The 21,256-nt window shown below is 37.3% G+C and overlaps 1 protein-coding gene across 9 annotated transcripts in view; it reads left to right on the top strand.

Moving 5' to 3' along the window:
- The window catches only part of LOC109721232 (phosphatidylinositol 4-phosphate 5-kinase 1-like), an 89,289-nt gene that overhangs the window by 15,495 nt on the left and 52,538 nt on the right, over positions 1-21,256 (top strand). For 6 of the 9 annotated variants that reach the window (XR_002219176.1, XR_002219175.1, XR_002219177.1 and 3 more), the window contains exons 4-7: positions 91-221; positions 298-1,395; positions 6,396-6,563; positions 7,797-7,962. Coding sequence is in view for 6 of the 9 variants with exons in the window: in XM_020248707.1 (XP_020104296.1) it covers positions 199-221; positions 298-1,395; positions 6,396-6,563; positions 7,797-7,962 (1,455 nt within the window). In the remaining 3 variants the exon portion in view is untranslated. The remainder of the gene's footprint in view (positions 1-90; positions 222-297; positions 1,396-6,395; positions 6,564-7,796; positions 7,963-21,256) is intronic. The other 3 variants (XM_020248708.1, XM_020248710.1, XM_020248709.1) reach the window with 3 other exon arrangements.

The following is a 21,256-nucleotide window of genomic DNA, read 5'->3' as shown; positions in this document are numbered from 1 at the left end:
GGATTAAGATTTGGTAAGATTATAGTTTGATATTTGCCTATCTCTTTATATTTACATCGCTCATGATTCTTATGTTTTGTATTGTTGAAGCTTGCAGTTCTGCGTTTGTTCTCTGTGACCAAAGAGTTTCTTCTCTTCTTTTCCCTTTAAAGTTACAAAAGGAAGTCAGAGAATAAATTAAAAAGGCTGGTATGAGAGATGAGCTATGAGGGTAGTGTAAGGTGAACTTCTACATTTTTTTTCCCTACATGCTTCTTCTCTTTTGTATATTTGTCTCCAAACTCTTCTCTTAATTAGGGTAGTGATTGATTTGATTGCCTGGAGCAGAGAAGTCCTCTCCAATGGAGACGTCTATATTGGAGACTTTGATGGATTGATTCCTCACGGAGAAGGAAAATATATGTGGTCTGATGGGACAATTTACATTGGTAAGTGGGACAAAAGCCAAATGACTGGCCACGGACAGGTTCGTTGGTCATCAGGAGCTACATATGAAGGTGATTTCAGCGGGGGCTTCCTTCATGGGTCGGGCACTTTCTGTAGGATTGATGGTTCAAGTTATAAAGGCTCTTGGAGGATGAGTATGCAACATGGGATGGGAATAAAAACATATTCTAATTCAGATATTTATGATGGCTTTTGGAAAGAAGGATTGCAAGAAGGGGTTGGTAAGTATACATGGATCAATGGGAACACTTATGTTGGAAGCTGGAAGGCTGGTAAAATGAGTGGGAGAGGAATTATGAAGTGGGCAAATGGTGATTTGTTTGAGGGGTCTTGGTTAGATGGATTAATACATGGCGCAGGTTGTTTGAAGTATGCTGATGGGTCATATTACTTTGGGACATGGAGTAAGGGGCTAAAGGATGGCCAAGGAACTTTCTCTCCTGTTGGGACCAAACTTCCTCAGTACCACAAGTTCTCTGAATATTCTGCATATGATAATAGCTCTCAGAGTCCTCTTCTTGCGTCATTAATGAATTCTGGAGAGATTAAGCAGAATACATTGATTTCAGAAAGAAACATCTTGGGTAGGTGGAATATAGGGAGGTTTCTTCGAGGGCGTGGGCGGATATCAAATACAACTGTCTCAGTTGAGGGGGTTTCAGACCTTGACGATAATTCTCGAAGTACTTTGTCACAGGAGAGTAACTACACGTCCAGTTCATGTGATGGTTCAAATGAATTTCAAGATGACCAATTTTTTGTCTATGAAAGAGAATATGTTCAAGGTGTCTTGATAAAGGAAAGAAGAAGGCACTATGATTCAAAGGCATCAACGAGAAGTATGTGGCAACATAAACTCCGAAAGAAACGAGTAAGAAGCCCAGGTGAAACAATTTACAAAGGTCACAAGAGCTACTATCTCATGCTAAACTTGCAACTAGGAATCAGGTATATTTTCAGTTTTTATATCAGAGTTGGCTAAATTGTCCTAGTATCATGAAGCACTTTATTTTACCTTTTGTCTTTAATATTGCTTTGAATGGTGTATTGCTCTCTATTTGTTTTCTGTGTTGTTGCTATGGGACTTCTTATGCCACAATGTATGGTGAAGTTTTTCAATTATAACTATTCCTCCTCGATCACTTATTTTGTTTTCCTATTGGAAGTAAATATTCTATGTAGCTATCAATTTGAAATAACGAAATGACCAATTTGAGTAACCTTCTTGACAAAATATTTTGTGTATTCCTAGGAGCAATCCCATGTAACATGTCAGAGAATATAAATTACAAATTGTTGATGAGAGCCAAGAAATTATTCATTGAAATTGCTGATAATAGCAGCCATGATATTAACAGCTACAAGAAATAGATTAGAAGAATTTACTTTTTGTGATTTAGTGCGTGCAGCTTCTTGCAGTAGTTAAAATGTATATCTATGATTTAATGATGGTTAATAGCAAGTTAGCAACAGTGTGGTCTAGAAAAGTAGAAAGCATCCGTCGTTGATGGATATTCATTATTCAGTCTAATTGTCATGCCATGAGTGTTGGAGACATATGAGTTTAGGATAATGACAGGTAATAGTGCGATTCTTAGTTCACTTTGTTTGCTAATATGGCTGGTAGTATCGCAAGTACTTTGAACCCAGATTTTGAATTTGGGTATATAGGTGTTTCATCATAGAAGGTACTGGTTTGCACTCTTTCTGTGTTAGAATACAAGAGAGGGAAATGATGTCACAAGTAGAAAGAGAGAAAAACGGAATAGAGTGAAGCAGTATATGTTTAAGGGTTTTTGATGATTTATGAGATTATGAATTCTTTCTTTATTGATATTTTGATTATCCCAATTATATATAGTTTATTTTTTATGATTTTTAGTTAGGAAAATTTACTTTCTGCATGAATTTCATGACTTGTAGATTGAGTTTCTGGCCACCTAGATAATAACAAATGTTTGAAATCCGCATTGGGTTCATAAAGTCCGCGATACACCATGCCCTCCTAACTGTTATGCATATGCTGCGTGCTTTTGTGCATATTCATAGCAGCAGTAAGATATAAACTGCTCAAAGATACATGCAACAGATGTGTTGATTTTTGTATGCATAGGGCTTTGATATGTTTTATTCTAAACCAGTTTCATTGGATAGTTTGAGGAGAGTGGGTTTAAGGGGATCATTCATATCGGTGTAAGGATTCAAAATTCTCTCCTTTGGCATCAAGGGAGGTCGTCAATGGTGCAAATTGAGAGTCTACAAGATTATTAATTAATTTGGGCTTAATCATATCCATATAAATATATGAATCCGGAGTTGGGATCCAGGTCGCAGGGAGGGGAAGCGGGAGGGCTGGGGTTGGGGGTTGGTGTAGGGCCCACCTGAGGGGGGTGGGGGTACGGGTGGCCAAGTTCTTTTTTTTTAAAAAGTTTTTTATTTAATTTTTTTCTCTCCACTGATTGAGACTGAAATGGGCTCATTTTTTTAATGTAATCTAATTTTTCTCTCTCATTATAAAAATTTAAAATATATAATTATTTATACATGACTTTTAAATAGTTAAGATTGTGTGTATTAAATATAAATTTTAGTTTTATAATATTAATCAATTAGATATAGATTGTACAACAAAAAGTAAAAGAGAGATTGATGAAGTTTAAATTAATTAGTTATTTTAATAAATTTAGTTGCAAAAATTACATGAAGTATAAATCAGTAAAGCTAAATGATGCATTCAAATTTTGAAGTCAAAGTATTGTGGACTGACTCAAATCTAATATATAAAAAAGTTGGATAGTAAAAAAAAAAATTTTAAAAGGTCGTATAGCTGATTCAAAATGGTTTGTATTTCAGAAAAATTTAATACGATTTTATTTTGATCTTAATATCAAACTTTAATGCGATATTTATAATTTGATAAGTGATCAATCTCACATTTAAAATATTTTGGAATATTCAAAATATAATTGGTCGACTTTTAATTTTAACGATTAGGCATTTTAAAATTTATTAGATAGTTTAACGTATTCTTTCCTCGAATAAAATTACTGATTGAACAAAACTAATCGATGATAAACTCTGAATTCATCTGAAATAAAATTAAAATATAAAAAGGGTAAATTACACTTTTGGTCCTCAAACTATAAGACGCGTAACACTTTAGTCCTCGAATTTTAATGGATTATATTTTCTTAGCTTAAACTATGAGGCACATGACAATTTAGAGCTCATACTTTAATTAGTTGCAATTTTTGGCTTGAACTACGAGGGATATGACATTTTAAATCCTCAACTTTCACTGCTGTTATAAATATAATTTATTATTCTTATAAATTTTCTCTTATTTTTTTTATCCTCATTATATTTTTATTCTTATACTTTACTACAACTGCTGCTACTTCTTCTTCAATTTTTTTTTTTTATTTGTATTCTTTTTTGTTCTTTGACTCTTTTTTTTGTTTCTTATTTTTTTAGCTTTATTTATTTGTATGGAAATGAACCACTGCAATGTGCCGGTGTCTTTACTAGTAATTAATTGAGTCTTTGGGCTATTGATGGATTTGAGTCCTATTATGATTTTAGGGCCCGTTGAGCCTAGATTCTTGAAAAGTGATTTCTGCAGAATTGATTTTGGTTTGGAGAATTGATTTTGGTTAAGAGCTGTAAAGCGTTTGGCTGAGTTTAGATAAAAGTGATTTTTCTGAAGTGATTTTGTAAAGCTGTTTGGCAAAATTTTTTTGTTGTTTACATATATTAATATTTTAACTAAATTTTATTTTAAATAATTTAAAATTAAAATTAAAATTTAAAATTTGTAAATTAATTTAAAATTTGATATTTTAATTTAAAAAATAAATTTAAAATTGGAAAATTTAAAATTTAAAATTTGACTTTTTAAATCAAATTTAAAAAAAAATCAAATTTTAAAATTTAAATTTTAAATATAAATTTTCAAATTTGAATGTTAAAATTTGAATTTTAAAAATTTAGAATTTGAATTTTAAAAATTTAAAATTTTAATTTTGAAATTTGAAATTTATAACTTGAATATTAAAACTTGTAATTTTAAATTTTAAAATTTTAAATTTTTATATTTAAATTTTAAAATCTAAAATGTCAAATTTTAAATTTTATCTTAAATTTGAAATTTGAAATTTGAAATTTTTGAAATTTAAAATTTGAGATTTGAGATTTGATATTTGATATTTAAAATTTGAGATTTGAGATTTAAAACTTAAAACTGAAATTATACAAAAGTTGAAATTTAAAAATTCAAATATGAATTTAAAATTTAAAAATTAGAATTAAATTTAAATTCAAAGTTTGAATATAAAATTAAAATAAAAATTGAATTGAGTACAAAATCAGAATAAGATTTTAAGAAGCATTTTTTTTTTGTTTCTAATTTTGGGGCCTTCAAAATCATTTTTCTGATTGTAAAAAGCAGAATCAGATTTTTGAGCACTTGTTACCAAACACTCTACTGAGCCCAAAAGGGCTCAGAATCACTTTTCAGAAGTAGGGCCAAATACCCTTTATTCTAGTTGATTTGAGTGTGCAAGTATTGGGTTTGCATGGATTAAATCTTATTATGATTAGGATGTAGGGCTTTTCTTTTCTTCAAATAAAACCGTAAGGGCTGGTTTTCAATTCAGGTTTTGGTTAGTCAAAATTTGACAGGTTAAGGTTGAATCCAAGGATTTAAGTGCCAATCGGCATGGGCCCTATCTATCGTACCATATCATGCCAATAAGATATCGGCATGAGACAGTCCCATGCCAACGACATAGCTCAATACTTTCTATTCTTTAAATTAGTAAGTAATTTTCTCAATAAAGTTCAAAAGATTTGATAAAAAATACATAATGAACAATTAGAATATTTTGTTGCTAATGAAAATAAATATTTCATGCTATTATGTGTTGGCACACATGAATTTTTTATGATCGGCACGCATCGGCACGACCCGGCACGCATTGTACCGTACCGTGCCGGCAAGTTTCCGGCACGACCCTATGCCACAGTATCTTGGTTGAATCCTCATGTTTTTTCCCCCCTAATTCAGATTTTGGTTAATGAAATAAAAATCTGAATGAGTAACTAAATTGCATTAAGTTAATGGAAATTTTGCTATAAATAATTATTTATGGCAAGGACTGGTTCAGTGGGATTACTTATGCTCTTCTATTCTTGGCATGTGTTTACTAGGTTCTTCAGAAGAAAAAGGAGAAATAAAAATTCTGAAGTTATAGTTTGACTGTTTTGTGTTTTTATATACAAGCCTTAATTGTAGTCTTACTCTGAGTTGAAATATGGCTTGATATTTTGGATACAGTGTAATTATTGATGCATGTAGTTGGAGATGCAGTAGTTATATTTGCATCTAGGCCCTTTGGCGGTATGTGGTTGAGAGTTATGCATCTACATATTTTCTTTGATTGGTTACCTGTAATTCAAAGCTGCATTTATAAATTTGGTTATTTTATGTGAGATGGTGAGATTACTATCTAATGATAGAAATTGGTCTTTGTTTTTTTGGTTATTTAACAGGTGAGTGGTAATGTAAGATTACTCTTGTTTGGATTGTAAAATTTCTCTCTCCGATTTCTACGTTTTCAACTATATCTGATTGGGTATTGGTCGAAATGCTGTAGTTGGATGTTTGTAGGTCCGTTTTACAATTTGCAGTCGCAACTACAAGAAAACAAACAAATCTTTTGTTCTTGTTTGTAGTTGCACTCGCAATGTACATTGAAATGCTACCAATCAAACAACCCTTTAGATGATGAGAATCTCAATGATGAACATATCTGTTAGTTATTGAGTTTTCATAGTGTAGTTATATTTCCTGCTCAATGGTCTCTGTATGAATGTAAATATTATGTTGTGCTATTAGCTTTGTGCAATTACATGATTAGAGTAACTATGTAATTGATGTGATTGTTCAGGTATACAGTTGGAAAAATTACACCTGTCCCTGTGCGCGAGGTTCGTTCTTCTGATTTTGGTCCTCGAGCAAGAATAAGAATGTATTTCCCTAAGGATGGTTCGCAATATACACCTTCACATAACTCTATCAGTTTCTTTTGGAAGGACTACTGCCCTATGGTCTTTAGGTATGTTTTAATATGTTATATTCGTTGGCATAAAATGTTTAGATAGTTCCTATACTATCCCAATATTGCGACTTAGTTCCTGTATTTAAACACTATTCGCTGAGTGTTTTAAAATATTCTAATTCATCTATAAACATTAAAAATATCATTTTCTTTTGGCTAAATTACAGAAAACCTCCCTGTCAAAACCCCATTTTTCACTTTCCCTCCCTATTATTTAAAAACCTACACTTTGCCTCCTTGTAAAATGAAAAATGTTCACTTCACCTCCTACCGTTAGTGATCTGTTAGGGCTCCGTTATAAAATATTTTTTATGCCAAAAATACCCTCCGCCCTCTACTGTGCTTTGTCGTCATCCGCCTCGCCACCTCGCCCTTCTTCACTGCCTCTCCCTCGCCCACGTCTCCGTCTGCGCCCATAAACACCCTCTCGCCCTCCTCCGCCGCCTCACCTTCGCCTTCGTTGCCTTTGCCCACCTTTCCATCCACGCTCATCTCGATTTCCTCCCTACTGTCGCCAAAATGGAGAGGTGACGAGAGTGCAGGAGGGGAAGGGGAGTAGGTGGAAAAAAAAATGGAGAGGAATCGCGGCCGATCAAGGCAGTGAATGAGCAAGATGAGGAGGAGACGAAAATAGTGAGGGTTAAAATGGTCATTTTGTCATCACATTTCACACTGTACCCCCCAGTGAACGTTTTTTATTTTATAAGGGGGCAAAGTGTAGGTCTTTAAATGACAGGGGGGGAAAGTAAAAAATTGGGTTTTGACGGGAGGGTTTTATGTAATTTAGCTTTTTCTTTTTTCCAATGAATTCTCCTTTTATAAAATGACTTCTTTGGTTTCTGTGTACCCATAAAAGGTCGTTTCATAGCACAAAGGCATTAATGGCCAGGAGTATATGAGAAAGTGCAGTGCTGAAGTGTCTGAATAAAAAGTTCCAAGGACTAAATTGCAATAGCAGGATAGTACATGGTCTATCCATACATTTTATGCTATTTTTCATCTATTGATCAATGATATGCCAGCTTTCTGAAAATGGACAATTGCAATAAGATTCTACAACTATTGCAAGGGATTTCTACTCTGCTTATACAGCTGATCTCTACCTGTTGGACGGTAGAAGTAACTTGATATACTGCGATGGCACCCAACTCTTCACTACAAGTTTCTGGATCAAGTGACATTTGACAATATCTTCATCTAATTGATCTTTCTATCAAACTATATTTTCAGGAACCTTCGGGAAATGTTTAAGATTGATGCTGCAGATTACATGATGTCCATATGTGGGGGTGATGGTTTAAAGGAGCTTTCTTCTCCAGGGAAAAGTGGGAGCATATTCTATCTTTCACAGGATGAAAGATTTGTCATTAAGACATTGAGAAAATATGAACTCAAGGTTTACCTTCTATCCTAGATTCTTTGTTTTCAGTAAGTTGATTTATGGTTTTTAAATGAATTTAGCACTTGATTTTAGCAATAATATTTGTTTTATGCACAATTGAATTTCACCATGTATTTCTATTTTTGTACTTAAGTAGTCAATTTTCTCTTCTATTATTTAGTTATAACTTAAAAGATACCATATCAAGTCAGATATATGGTGCTCGTATGTAGTTTATTGTTCTTTCATAAAATAATCCCACATAAAAACTGCTTGTGGAACTCGCTTTTAGTCTTTTACCACATCCAAACTATGTTGGCACTGAAAGGGAGGTATTGAATATCTGCTGAAAATGGTGAATCACTCACGATGTTAAAAACATGGTGATAATTGATTGTGTTGAGAAATGCTCAATGTCCATATAAATCCTTGGCCCGCCTTCAAAATCTCTTTATGTGTAGAAAACTAGAAATCCCTTTCCCTACGTACATGTGAACACAGGAAATGGTTCATTGTGTTTTGAGTGCCGCACTATATTGCTTTGCCAACATGGTATTGATTTGGTAGAAAGAGTATCCACTAAGGATTTAAGTGTCCATTGGCACAGACTCTGTCCATCAAGCCGTACCATGTCGACAAGGTATTGGCATGATACGACCTCCATGTTGATGGCATGACTCAAACGGCTTTTTTTTTTTTTTTGGAAATTAGTATGTAGTTACTTCAATAAAGTGTGAAAGATTTGGCATTAGTTATGTAATAAACAATTAGAATATATTGGTGCAAAAGAAAATAAAAATTTCATGTCATCTATGAATTGCACGTGCATGCTAAGATATAAATTGTTAAAATGAAGATTAAATTATTCTTGTTTAAATCATCTCCGTAAAATGTAGGAGAATTGGCAATCTAAGCGTCTAAAAAAGATGAAGATAATTATTTTACCCTAGAACTAGGATGTTGGTTGATATACTTTTCTTACTCTCTTATTTAAAGTATATTTCTCATGGAACTTGTTTAGTGAACCCTATACATGATTAGTACCATGATTATCGTAATGACTTGGCAAATTGAAAACAGGGATATACTTCTTCAACATTTACATCAAGCACATTGACAGTTAGAAACGTTTTTTGAAAGATGTTGACTGCAGCCTGAGGATGTAACAGTTACTACATAGATGAACAATACAGAGAAACATTTCTATTAGAAAGCAGTAGTTATGTTAACAAAGTATACATTTGCTTCAGTTGAAAAATGGTACCCAACTTACTCATTTCACCATCAAGGAAATGTAGGTCTAGCATTTAGCTTTGGAGACCATTTGGCGTTACGATGACCCTTTTGTCACATAAGAGGCGGAGGATATAAATATACTACAATATAGTAGATTAGATTAAATTAGACTAAATAGTATGGTTGTTTTTGTATTATATTTACTAGAATAAATAAAATCGGGTTAAATTACATAGGGTTCAGATTTCTTACATAAATCTAATCGAAACCAATTAGAAGCGTCGTAGCCTTTTCAGACTAAATAGTATGATCCATCGAGTCCTATCAGCCTCTAAGTCTACCCAAGATGATTAGAAGCGTCGTAGCCTTTTCAGAACCATCTGTAGCGTGGGAGGCAAGTTTTGCTCTTTGGTCATTGATAGTGAAAGTACTGAAAACTTTGTTTCTAGAGAAATGGTTGATAAACTTAAACCGAAAACTGAAAAACTTGTTCAACCTTACAAAATAGCTTGGTTTAAGGATAAGGATGAGTTTCCTATAACCGAAAGATGTTTTGTTGAATTTTCAGTTGGAATAACATATAAAGTCTGGTACTCTGGTGTGATGTTATTCCTATGGATGTGAGTCACTTATTGTGGGGTAGACCTTGCCAGTTTGATCGTAGTACTATACATGATGGTAGGGAGAACACTTACATTGTCACAAAAGACAATTAAGAAAGTTAGATTGGTTCCCATAAATTACTTACCCGAACTAAAGTCTAAATCGAGTGAGTCCCAAAAGCAACCCTCCAATAATGAATAGAAAATTATGGTTTTGAACAAAAACCAATTCTCGAAAGATCTAGCAAAGTCTCCAGTGGTATATATTCTTTTGGCAAAAGAAATATTGAAGAACACTAGAGTTTCTCAAGCTGTTCAACCATTGTTGAATGAATTTTCTGATGTCATGCCTGAGGAACTCCATGATGGCCTTCCATCTATAAGAGACATCCAACACTGCATTGATTTTGTACTTTGTGCTAGTCTTCTACACTTAGCCTATTACAGGATGAGTCCCACAAAACATGAAGAGTTACACAGGCAGGTTTTTAAACTTCTGCAAAAAGGTTACATTAAAGAAAGTATGAGCCTTGTCGCGATGCCTGCCCTCCTTACACCAAAAAGGACGGAACGTGGCGAATGTGTTGACAGTCGAGCAGTTAACAAAATTACCATCAAGTATCGGTTTCCTATTCCTAGGATTGATGATATGCTTGACATGTTATGAGGTCTGAAGATATTCTCTAAGGCTGCGTTTGGCTAAAGAACTAAATTTGGAGAACAACTTTTGTTGTTCCCGAGAACAGGGGATATTCCGGTATAAGCTAGAACAAATTGTAAATTACGTTTGGATGTTGTTTGTTTGTTCCTAGAGAATATTCTTGATAGTGTTTGGATGTTTATGTTGAAATAAGGTGTTGGAAAGATAAAAATTAAATAAAATGACAAATTTGCCCTTGAATATAATAATCAAATATGATTTAATAAATTAAGTATTAAAATAAATTAATTTACAAACTAAGTATATTTGTATATTAATTTGAAAATATTAATTTAGTACTATTCAATTTAAATATTTTTTTATTTTTTTCAAAACTAATTTAAAATATAAATATCTAAAATGGAATAGCACTTATTAAATTAAATTAATCATTCAATCTATTTCTTTTAATTTACTAAATTAAATATTAATAAGTCAAAATAGTGTGGCTCTTATAAATTAAAAAAATTTCCAAAAAAATTCCTAAACACATCCTGAAGGGTTAAAGGGCAAAATGGTAAACAAACATAGCCCCCAAGTTGTTCCCCCTAATTCTCTCATCTGGGGAGAACAGGCTTAACGGGTTGTTCTTGGAATTATTTCTTAGAACAACCTATTAAGCCCGGAACAACAAATCCCCCTCTCTTTTTTTTTCTGTTTGGGTATTGATGGGGGGATATCCCACCTTGTTTTGGGATATCCCTCCAACCAAATGTAGCCTAAGATTGACCTTAAGAGCGGATATCATATTCGACCTGGAGATGAATGGAAAATAGCATTTAAAACCAAAGAAGGATTATACAAGTGGCTGGTTATGCTGTTTGGGTTATCCAATGCCCCTAATACTTTAATGCGCTCTGTGAACCAAGTCTTACGACCATTCATTGGAAAATTTGTTGTAGTTTACTTCAACGACATTCTGATTCATAACACAAGTATTGAAACTCATGTAGATGATTTAAGACAATTGCTTCAAACTTTAAGAGATAACAGCTTATCCCTGAATCTTAAGAAGTGTACATTCCTGACCGATAGCCTTACCTTCTTAGGCTATGTCGTGTCCATCGAGGGAATTAAAGTTGATCCTGTTAAGATAGAAGCAATTCAAAGTTAGCCAACCCCAAAGACCATAACTGAAATCCGAAGTTTCCATGGACTTGCGTCGTTTTATCGGCGTTTCATTCGAAATTTCAGTTCATTAATTGCGCCAATAACTGATTGCCTAAAAGGGGGTAAATTTACTTGGACATTTGAAGCTGAAATAAGTTTTCAATTGGTTAAGGACAAACTTGCAAAGGCTCCAGTACTTGCCTTGCCTGACGTTGAAAATGTGACGCCTCGAGACCGCCTCTTTGGTCGGTTCGGGCACTCACACAGATCGCCGAACGGACAGAGTTTTTCTTGTACGTCCAAGTTGTCACAATCAGTACAATTCACGATGTTCCGACCAAGAACAGAATGCATACATAGATTGCATAAAGAGGTATCAAAAACATAAACAACTACGCTATTACAAGCATTCACTTTACATTACATTTACATTTTTCCAAATGCAATCAACTTTATTACAATTTTGTTTCTTTCTTTTCTTTCCATACCCTACGCTATGCTGACCGAGGGTACATCTATCTCTGGTCACAAGTGGTAGGGCACTATCTACTGAGCTACGACCTTTCCCTGCGTCGCCGCACCGCTCACATGAGGACCCAAAAAACATGGGGGTGAGAACAATAAACATCGTTCCCAGTGGGTACGGCCACCCAAGGAAAGAACTCGACCCACCAGGTCCAAAGGAGGCAACATAAGTTAGTCCAGTATATAAACATATAACTCAACTATATGCAAGTAATAAAACATGCTTATGCCTCAACTAAATGCAATAATGAAATCCATGCAAAAAGGTATTCCTTTTCTACTTTTCTATTTCACTATCTATCTCAGTTCCAATCCGTTCCTAAGGTTCTCTTACCTTAGCCAAGCTATATCACCCGACTCGGTCTTAACTCAATCATCCACAGCTTACCGCATTTACTTGACTTAGCCATATGATAGTGAAATCGTCGCACACGCCGAACAATGGCTTAAGTCGCCGGGTGGTGTAATCCTTTACTTGACTTAGCCATCTGGTGGCGAAATCGTCTCATACGTCGAACAATGGCTCAAGTCCCTAGGCAGTGAAATCGTCGCACACACCTCGGGTATCCAGCCTTCCGCGGCGAAATCGTCGCACCAAAATCCATCTGGCGGCGAAATCGCTGCACACGCCGAACGATGACTCACATACCAAACTCATTAGATGTGCACATCATTTTCCATTCCAAGTCTCAAGGGTTCATCATTTACCCTAAATTGTCAACCTCTCTAGGTTTATGTTCTCTTGTCTAAGTGGTCATCCTACCACTATATTTTCATACCTAGGTTTAACAACACTAGGTCCTATGTCTTTCCCACATAGGTTCACTCGACTATAGGTTCAATGACATTCCAATCCAAGTGGTCATCCTACCACTATGTTTTTCAACCTATGTCCATACAACTAGTTTACTCTACTAGTTCATTGCATCTCTAGGGTTCACATGGCACTATATTCGTGCATCCTGAGTTTTAGAGTTCTCAACAATAGTTGTCTACTTCTAATTTAGGAAACATGCAAATAATAATAACAATACATAACTTGAACCCTAACATGCATAATTACAATTATGTATATCTTGGTCTATGCACATAATTAAATCTTGTACAATAGTAGTTCCTCATTTAGAATCACATGCTCTATAAATGCACAATTACCAATTAAACTACTAATACATGCATCAAGTAAAACAATATTAAACTTTACTTTTTCGACGTGGAAGTGATCTAATCACTTCGGTGAAGCACAACGCACCTCACACGCTTCCTAATTGCTTGTAGACACTTGCAATTAGGCTCCCAATGACGATTTGCCGCGCTTTAAGCCCAACAAACCCAAATCTTCATGAATCGGCTCGTTTCCTCCAATTGATCGCCGAAATATTGTTATTATTTGAATCGAAGCTACTAGGCATCCATCCATAACCTTTAATTAAAGGATTACAGGATCAATTTAGATCAAAATCCTATAATTGCAAAAGCTCCTTTCTAAACCCTAGATTCTCACAATTCAAGAAAATCCTCCAATCTCATACTAATCTCTACCAATTCGGAGCTTAGACTAGCCTAGGGTTCACCAAAATCTACTTTCCAAATTAAAATCCAAATCCTTAATCTCTTAACCCAAAAACGAACCTCAAGTCGAAAGCGCTCTGATTCACCAAGTGCCCGAGAGCTCGATTCTCCACTCCATTCCTCCAAGCATCCCGAGCTCAATCTCCACCAAAATCTTCAAGTTGGAGAAGAAGAAGAAGAAGGCTAGCCAAATTCGCAGGAACCCCCTGCACTTATTAGAAATTACATCTCCAGCTCAGTTTAAATCTGATACTTTTCGTCGGAGCCCTTCTGAATGTCCATTTGCATTCAAATTTGACAGTCAGGCTCTGTTAAAATCAATCAGAATAACGTTATTTTAATTTTTCAGTTTCGAACCATTTTTGGTCACCGAAAAGTCTACCAAATAAAATCTCTATCAAATTGCTATTATGTTCCGTTTCCACTTTCTGGGTGTCGGAATGATATGAAACTTTAAATCTAGCCTCAGAAAAATAATTCCGACATATTCTCAAATTTTCATAATTTTCTGGCACTGTGAATTTTTTGCTAAAAAATAAGCTCCGTTTTTTACAGAAAATTCTAAATTTTCTGTTTTCATTTCAATTTCAGCACAAGTCATTTCCGACTTATACTTTATTTTTCTAAGTCCAATAAAAATAGTACCTCCCACCATTTTTATTTACACTTACTTTCATATTAAAATCCAGTACACTATAGAAAAAGTGTTTGAGATTGATTGTGATGCTTCACACATCGGAATTGGAGGTGTACTGTCTCAAGAGGAACGTCCTATAGCCTTCTTTAATGAAAAATTGAACGATGCACGAGCGCGTTACTCCACTTATGATCTTGAATTTTACGCGATTGTGCAGGCTTTGAAACATTGGCGGCCCTACTTATTCATCGAGAGTTTATTTTTAATTCGGATCATGAAGCATTGCGATATTTAAATTCTCATAAGAACTTGAACAAAAGACATGCCAAGTGGACTGCATTCCTGCAAGAATACACTTTTCATTTGCGGCATAAACAAGGCATTGCTAATCGAGTCGCTGATCCACTCAACCGTTGAAACCATTTGCTTATCACTTCTTACAGATGGTAGAATTTGAGGTAGTTAAGGACCAATATCAAAATGACCCTAAATTCAGTACTATCCTAGAAAAGTGCCTATCTTCTGACAATGATTCATCTTTTGATTACTGTTTGGACGACGGGTATCTTTTTAGAAAGTCCAAGTTGTGCATTCCCTGAGGATCGTTAAGAGAGTCCTTGATTCAGAATCTGCATAGTAGTGGGCTAGGGGGACATTTCGGGAGAGACAAGACTTTGGGATTAGTTCAAGAGCGGTATTATTGGCCTAAAATAAGTAAGGACTTTGTAAGGTTTGTTCAGCGGTGTAAAACTTGTCAATCATTTAAAAGACAAACTCAAAATACTGGCTTGTATACTCCCCTGCACATTCCCACTATGCCCTAGGAGGATATTACCATGGACTTTGTCCTAGGCCTACCCAAGACTGCACGCCAAGTTGATTTAGTTTTTGTGGTTGATCGTTTTACGAAAATGGCTTATTTTATTCCTTGTGAGAAAACTTCTGATGCATCACATATTGCAAAAATTATTTTTTAATGAAATTGTACGTTTACATGGCATTCCTAAATCAATTACCTCTAATTGAGATACAAAATTTGTTAGTCATTTTTGGAGGACTTTAATGTCAAAAGCAATAAGCAAATTGAATTTCAGTAGCCCATACCATCCACAAACTAACGGGCAGACGGAAATAGTTAATCAATCTTCGGGTAATCTCTTAAGATGTTTAGCTTGAGAAAAGCCAACATAGTGAGATTTAATTTTACCTCAAGCTAAATTTGCGGATAACAATTCCATAAACCGAAGCATTGGAAAATCTCCTTTTGAAGCTTTATATGGCCAGCTATAGCCCACGTTCTTGACCGAGCACCAATACCTTACCCTGGTAGAGTTAGTGCAGATGCCGACTATTACCTAAAACAGATTCAAGAGGTGCAACAACAGGTTCATTGGATGTTGCGGGATTCCACTGTCAAGTATAAGAAGTCAGCTGATAAACATCGCTGAGGTATGACTTTTAATGAAGGAGATAATGTCTTAATCTATTTTAGGAAAGAAAGGTTCCCCAGCTGGAGGCTATAGCAAGTTGAACAGGAAAAAGTATGAGCCATTCAAAATTCTGAAAAAATTGGGGAAAAACGATTATCTAATTGATCGACCCTAGGAAGTACTGACCTTCCCGATCTTCAGTGTCAGCGAGCTGTACGACAGTACGAGTACTATGGACTGGAGAAACCCTATCTACTGTTGATATTGACGGCTTGACATCTCGCTCCGACATTGAAACTCCATCAGATAGCGTGGAGGATATTCTGGATGTGCGCGAGTCTGCGACGCGAGGTAGTACTCATCGCTGATACTTGGTGTGTTGGCGTGGATGACCATTGCCCGATAGTAGTTGGATTTCTGAGGCGGAGTCGCGCCAACTTCGAGAGAACTTATACCAGAGCTATCATGATGACATCTCGACGGAATCGAGATGTTACGCCCCGGGCTCCCTATTGGGTTTAAAAGCCAATGCGGAAATGCCCGTGCCCAATTTTTTTTTTTTTTGAAAACCTTGACCCCAAAGTATGTCAGATCAGCCACAAATACAGGATGTTCACTGTTCACACGGACAGAGTCTCCTCTCTATTTGCACGGCGTCGCACAAGTACAATATACAACCACAACCGTATAAGCATACACATACTGTCACACCCCGCAACCGACAATTTGGTCGGTTCGGGCACGTCGAACAGACGCCGGACGGACAGCACCTCCCCTGTCCGCCCAAGGCTAACAATGACAATCAAGTACAATAAGTTGCCCAGAAAACTTAAACAATGTACATGATCCAAGCAAGTAGCTAAACAAGCATACAAGAGAGCAAAAGAGAGAGAGTGTACTAACTATTATATTTCATTCAACCATTTACATCAGTTTTCATTTCCATCTCCCAAAATGTATACATAAGATTTACAAGTTCATCATCTAGATACCTAAGTAACTCCCAAAATACATCTACATCACATGTCAACCGTGTACACGAGGGTACTCTAATGCAAAATGGAAGCTGCTAGCTACTAGGGCGCTATGCCCTTACCGCGATCCTCGCCCGGTGTACTCGAACTCGGCCCTGCAACAAAGTGGGGTGAGAACTACGAATAGTTCCCAGTGGGTTCGGCCACCGACTCCGCCGATCTGCCCACTAGGTCTAAGCAGGCATAAGTAGATAGATAAATTTGCAATCAACTGCTATATAATAACGAAATCCACAAATGAACTACTATGCCTCAATCATTATGAATGCATGCAAGAACTATATAGTAATGATGTCAACTATCATGCTACTATGTTCAATAAACTTGTCATTCATATGTTCACCCAATCACTTGGCTAACCCGAAGGTTTGCCCATGACTCACAGTGCAATCCCATAGGTAAGGTGACCCTCCTGCTCGCAAACCCGAGACCGTCTGCTGGACATGTACGTTAGTTCATCACGTGATGACTCCGGAGCTCACTATTTGGGTGGAGCGACCACGCCTAGCGAAAATAGACTATATGAGTATGATCCAATCCTCGCCAACTGAGGATACCCTACCATCTAGGGCTAATCAACAATGCGGGAACTCGACTATCCCTAATGTTCGTGTTTAAGTGTTCCCACTACACTAAGTTCACATGCAACATATCATTACTTGGGAAATTCCTCTATCCCTAATGTTCAAGTGTTTCATCTACACTATATTCATCATGCCACTTAATATCTATGTCATCAAACATTATTTAAATGCCACTCGTTATGCCACTACACATATCAAGTTCTCTACCTGTTTTAGCATCATAGGATTTCAATGTCAAGTCCCATTTCCTTACATATCCACTATGTCATGTGTTCGTCCCACAATACGATATCGACTAGGAAATCATATAAGGAATGGAAATGCAACAAACTACAATCCTACTATGCTTTACAATATGAGAAATGCAAGGTCACAATGCAATCTTAGACACAGAAGGGAGCTCAGTTGCTTCGGGTGACACCCCCTACCTCTAAATGACGTCACGATGCTAGGAATCCGGTTTCGTGATTTTTGGACGTTGCCTTGGCCTTCCAGGCGAAAACGAAGCTCAAATGGTCCTTTTTCCCAATATCTTCGCGTAGGCTCGACGAATCGCCGAACCGACTTCACCAGCGCGTTAGAATACCTAGCAATTAGGTTTACATAGGTCCAATTTAGATCAAACTCTTATATCTTACAAAACCCTATTTGGAGCCCTAATATGCTACTATTGCAAAAATCATCATATGACCCCATGATTCAAGCAATAACCTTTTTCTTAGCATCCTAGGGTTCATCTAAAACCATTCTTAGAGCAAAAGATTCAAGTCCTAAAGATCTACCATTAAACGGCATCAAGCTTACCTCCAAAGCTTGCTCCAATGGTGAGGAAGAAGATGAAGAAGATGAAGATCAACTTCCAAGCTTGCTTCTCCACCAATCTCTCCTCTTGAATCCCACCTTGAAGAGAGAGAGAAAGAGAGCTTTAGAGAGAGAGGGAGTGTGTTTAGGGTTAGGTTTGGGAGTAAATAAGAGAAATGAGCGAGACAATCCCTCATTTAACTCCCCTCATGGCAGAATTGCAAGAAACCCTCTTAACTATCAGTTTTCTGCACAGCCTACGGGGTCCGAACCTTGAAGCTAGGGTTCGTACCCCGAGAATGGTAATTTCTGCAAAAGTGCAGATTTGCACTGCCAACTCTCCAAGGTCCTCTACAACCCTCTAAAAGCTGTTTTCGACGCGTTCGGCCTTTCCGAAGCGTCCCGAACTCGCCTTCCATCAATTTCAATTGAATTTCGGATTCACGTATCGAGAATTTAATTCCTTACATCCTTTCCTCCTTAAAAGGAGTTTCGTCCTCGAAACTAACTCAACCTAAACATAAACTCATACTTCAACTCAACTCCTCGAAGAGATGAGGATGATGCGCTTTCATCATGTCCTCGAGTTCCCACGTGGTTTCGCGATTGTCGTGATTGCTCCACCGAACCTTGACGTAGGGGATATCGCGGTTTCTCAACTTTCGCACTTCCCGAGCAATAATTGACACCGGGAACTCTTCATAAGACATATCTTCTTAAAGTTTCGGTAGCTCATACAACAAAGCGTGCTCGGGATTATGGATATACTTGCGAAGGTTGGAAACGTAAAACACGTTGTGAACGTCCGCGAGCTTGGGCGGCAACGCAAGCCGATAGGCTACCGCACCAATCCACTCTAACACCTCGTAAGGTCCAATGTACCGGGGGCTCAACTTTCCCCGCACTCTAAACCGCTTCACATCCCTCATGGGTGAAACCTTCAAAAAGACGCGGTCTCCCACCGCGAACTCCAAATCTCGATGGCGCTTGTTCGCATAGTTCTTTTGTCTTGATTTCGCCGTAACCAATCTTTGGCGAGCAAGGTGGACCTTCTCTTCCGCCTCCCGCAAGACATCGGGGCCTAATACCGCACGTTCGCCAACATCACTCCAGTGTATAGGAGATCAGCCTCTAAAAGCCTTTAACTCCTCTCATAGCAAAATTGCAAGAAACCCCCTTAACTATCAGTTTTCTGCACAGCCCGCACTGGGCGAAATCGGGCTATCGGGTCCGGACCCAGAAGCTATGGTTCGGACCCCGAGAGAGGTAATTTCTGCAAAAGTGTAGATTTGCACTACCAACTCTCCAAGGTCCTCTACAACCCTCTAAAAGCCGTTTTCGACGCGTTCGGCCTTTCCGAAGCGTCCCGAACTCGCCTTCGATCAATTTCGATCGAATTTCGGATTCACGTATCGAGAATTCAATTCCTTACACATACATTCACCATTCACATTTACATTCATTTCATCAGAGATATCCGTAAATCCACAACTATTAGTTTAAAAATGTTTCCTACTCTGAAACTCATTTTGAAACACTAAGTCATGAAACCAAGAAAAACTTTTTTTTAAAACCGTTTCTCACACAGAAACCTTTTTCTTTTAAAACACGTTACCACGAGGGGTAGAAAGCCGTTTTCATCTCAAACGAAAACCATAAGTTCTTTATTCCATTCACAAAACCTCATTTATCCAAATAATGTTAAACCAACTGAACTATAAATACTAAGTCAATTATTTAAACAGATAGGTTTAGGAGTTTAACCAAAACGGCGGGCCGATAGCTCTATCGCTCGCTAAGATGCGCACCTCACATACCGTCCCGACTCGAACCAGCGATGTCACCTGAAAGGGGGGTGGGGAGGTGAGAACATGTACACATGTCTCCCCTCCCAGTGGGTATCGCAAGCCCACGAGGGCGAGAGGTACTCACCAGTCAAGGAGGATAAACAAAAGTATAGATAATGGTAATACAATAGCAATGATAAACAAGAGACGAGATATATATGTATGAATCACTACTGCTACTGTATGCATGCATCAACCGGACGACAAGTCCAAAAGTAACACAATCAGAAACCTGCCATGTTGGTTCGCACACCTCAGACCTGTGCCAGAAGTGCTCTAACCTGTATATGACCCCAGCATAAGCTATTGGGTCGGAAAGGTATATGATCCCAACATAAGCTCTTGGGTCTGAAAGCATATAACCCCAGCATAAGCTCTTGGGCTCACGGACTAGCATTTTCAACCACTTTTTCGTTAAAGAACACCCTTTGCGGTGGATCAGACCGCTGGTGTTCGTGAAATGCGTACGAGTAGTGGCGATCGATGCTAATATGCTCAATAAACAACCATCAGCAACTAGCCGACAACCCTACCCCTTAGGGTGTACTGATCGTGTAGGTCACCAAGTAGTCCAACCGACCAAGTAGATCACAATAACAGATGCAGTGAACCGACCGAATAGGTCACAGTACGAGATACAAGAATCGACCGACTTGGTCACAGATCTCACATGTAATCACAAACCTTCTCTACTTCTACTCATGATGCTAGATATGTAAACAACCAGGTAGAGCGATAAATAGATAATAAGGGTGCTAGGCTCAACATATATATGCCGGGTAATAAAAGAAAAGAGGGAGGAAGAAGATGTCACCGAGCATGCACCACTGTACCGACTTCCGGTCGAAATACCCACCTGTACGTACTTAGAACTAGTCTCCCGACTGCGGAAGAATATCAATCGGATCTACGAAGGGTCCATCGGGTTAGAATTCAACCCACTAATGAGAACCACTAATTCACAATCCCCACCTGTAAACCCATGGAAGTTGGTTTCCCAAAATCGATTATTGTAACTCGCCGGAAGTCCCAAAAATCGCACTGGGACTTCGCCGGGACTGACGAACTGTCCCGGAACTCACTGACTCGTACCACGAGTCACCTGCTGCCACTAAACACAATAATTTGTGTGACCTGGCAGCAAACACATCTCCCCACATCGAAACGATTATCGTCGATCCGAGTTCCCAGAAGTGTCAATTTCGACACAGGAACCCATCGTCGCTCACCC

The sequence above is a fragment of the Ananas comosus genome, linkage group 15 (genome assembly GCF_001540865.1).
Source record: "Ananas comosus cultivar F153 linkage group 15, ASM154086v1, whole genome shotgun sequence".
Taxonomy (NCBI): domain Eukaryota; kingdom Viridiplantae; phylum Streptophyta; class Magnoliopsida; order Poales; family Bromeliaceae; genus Ananas; species Ananas comosus.
Note: the sequence above shows the minus strand (reverse complement) of the source record. Positions and strands in the feature narration are given on the sequence as shown.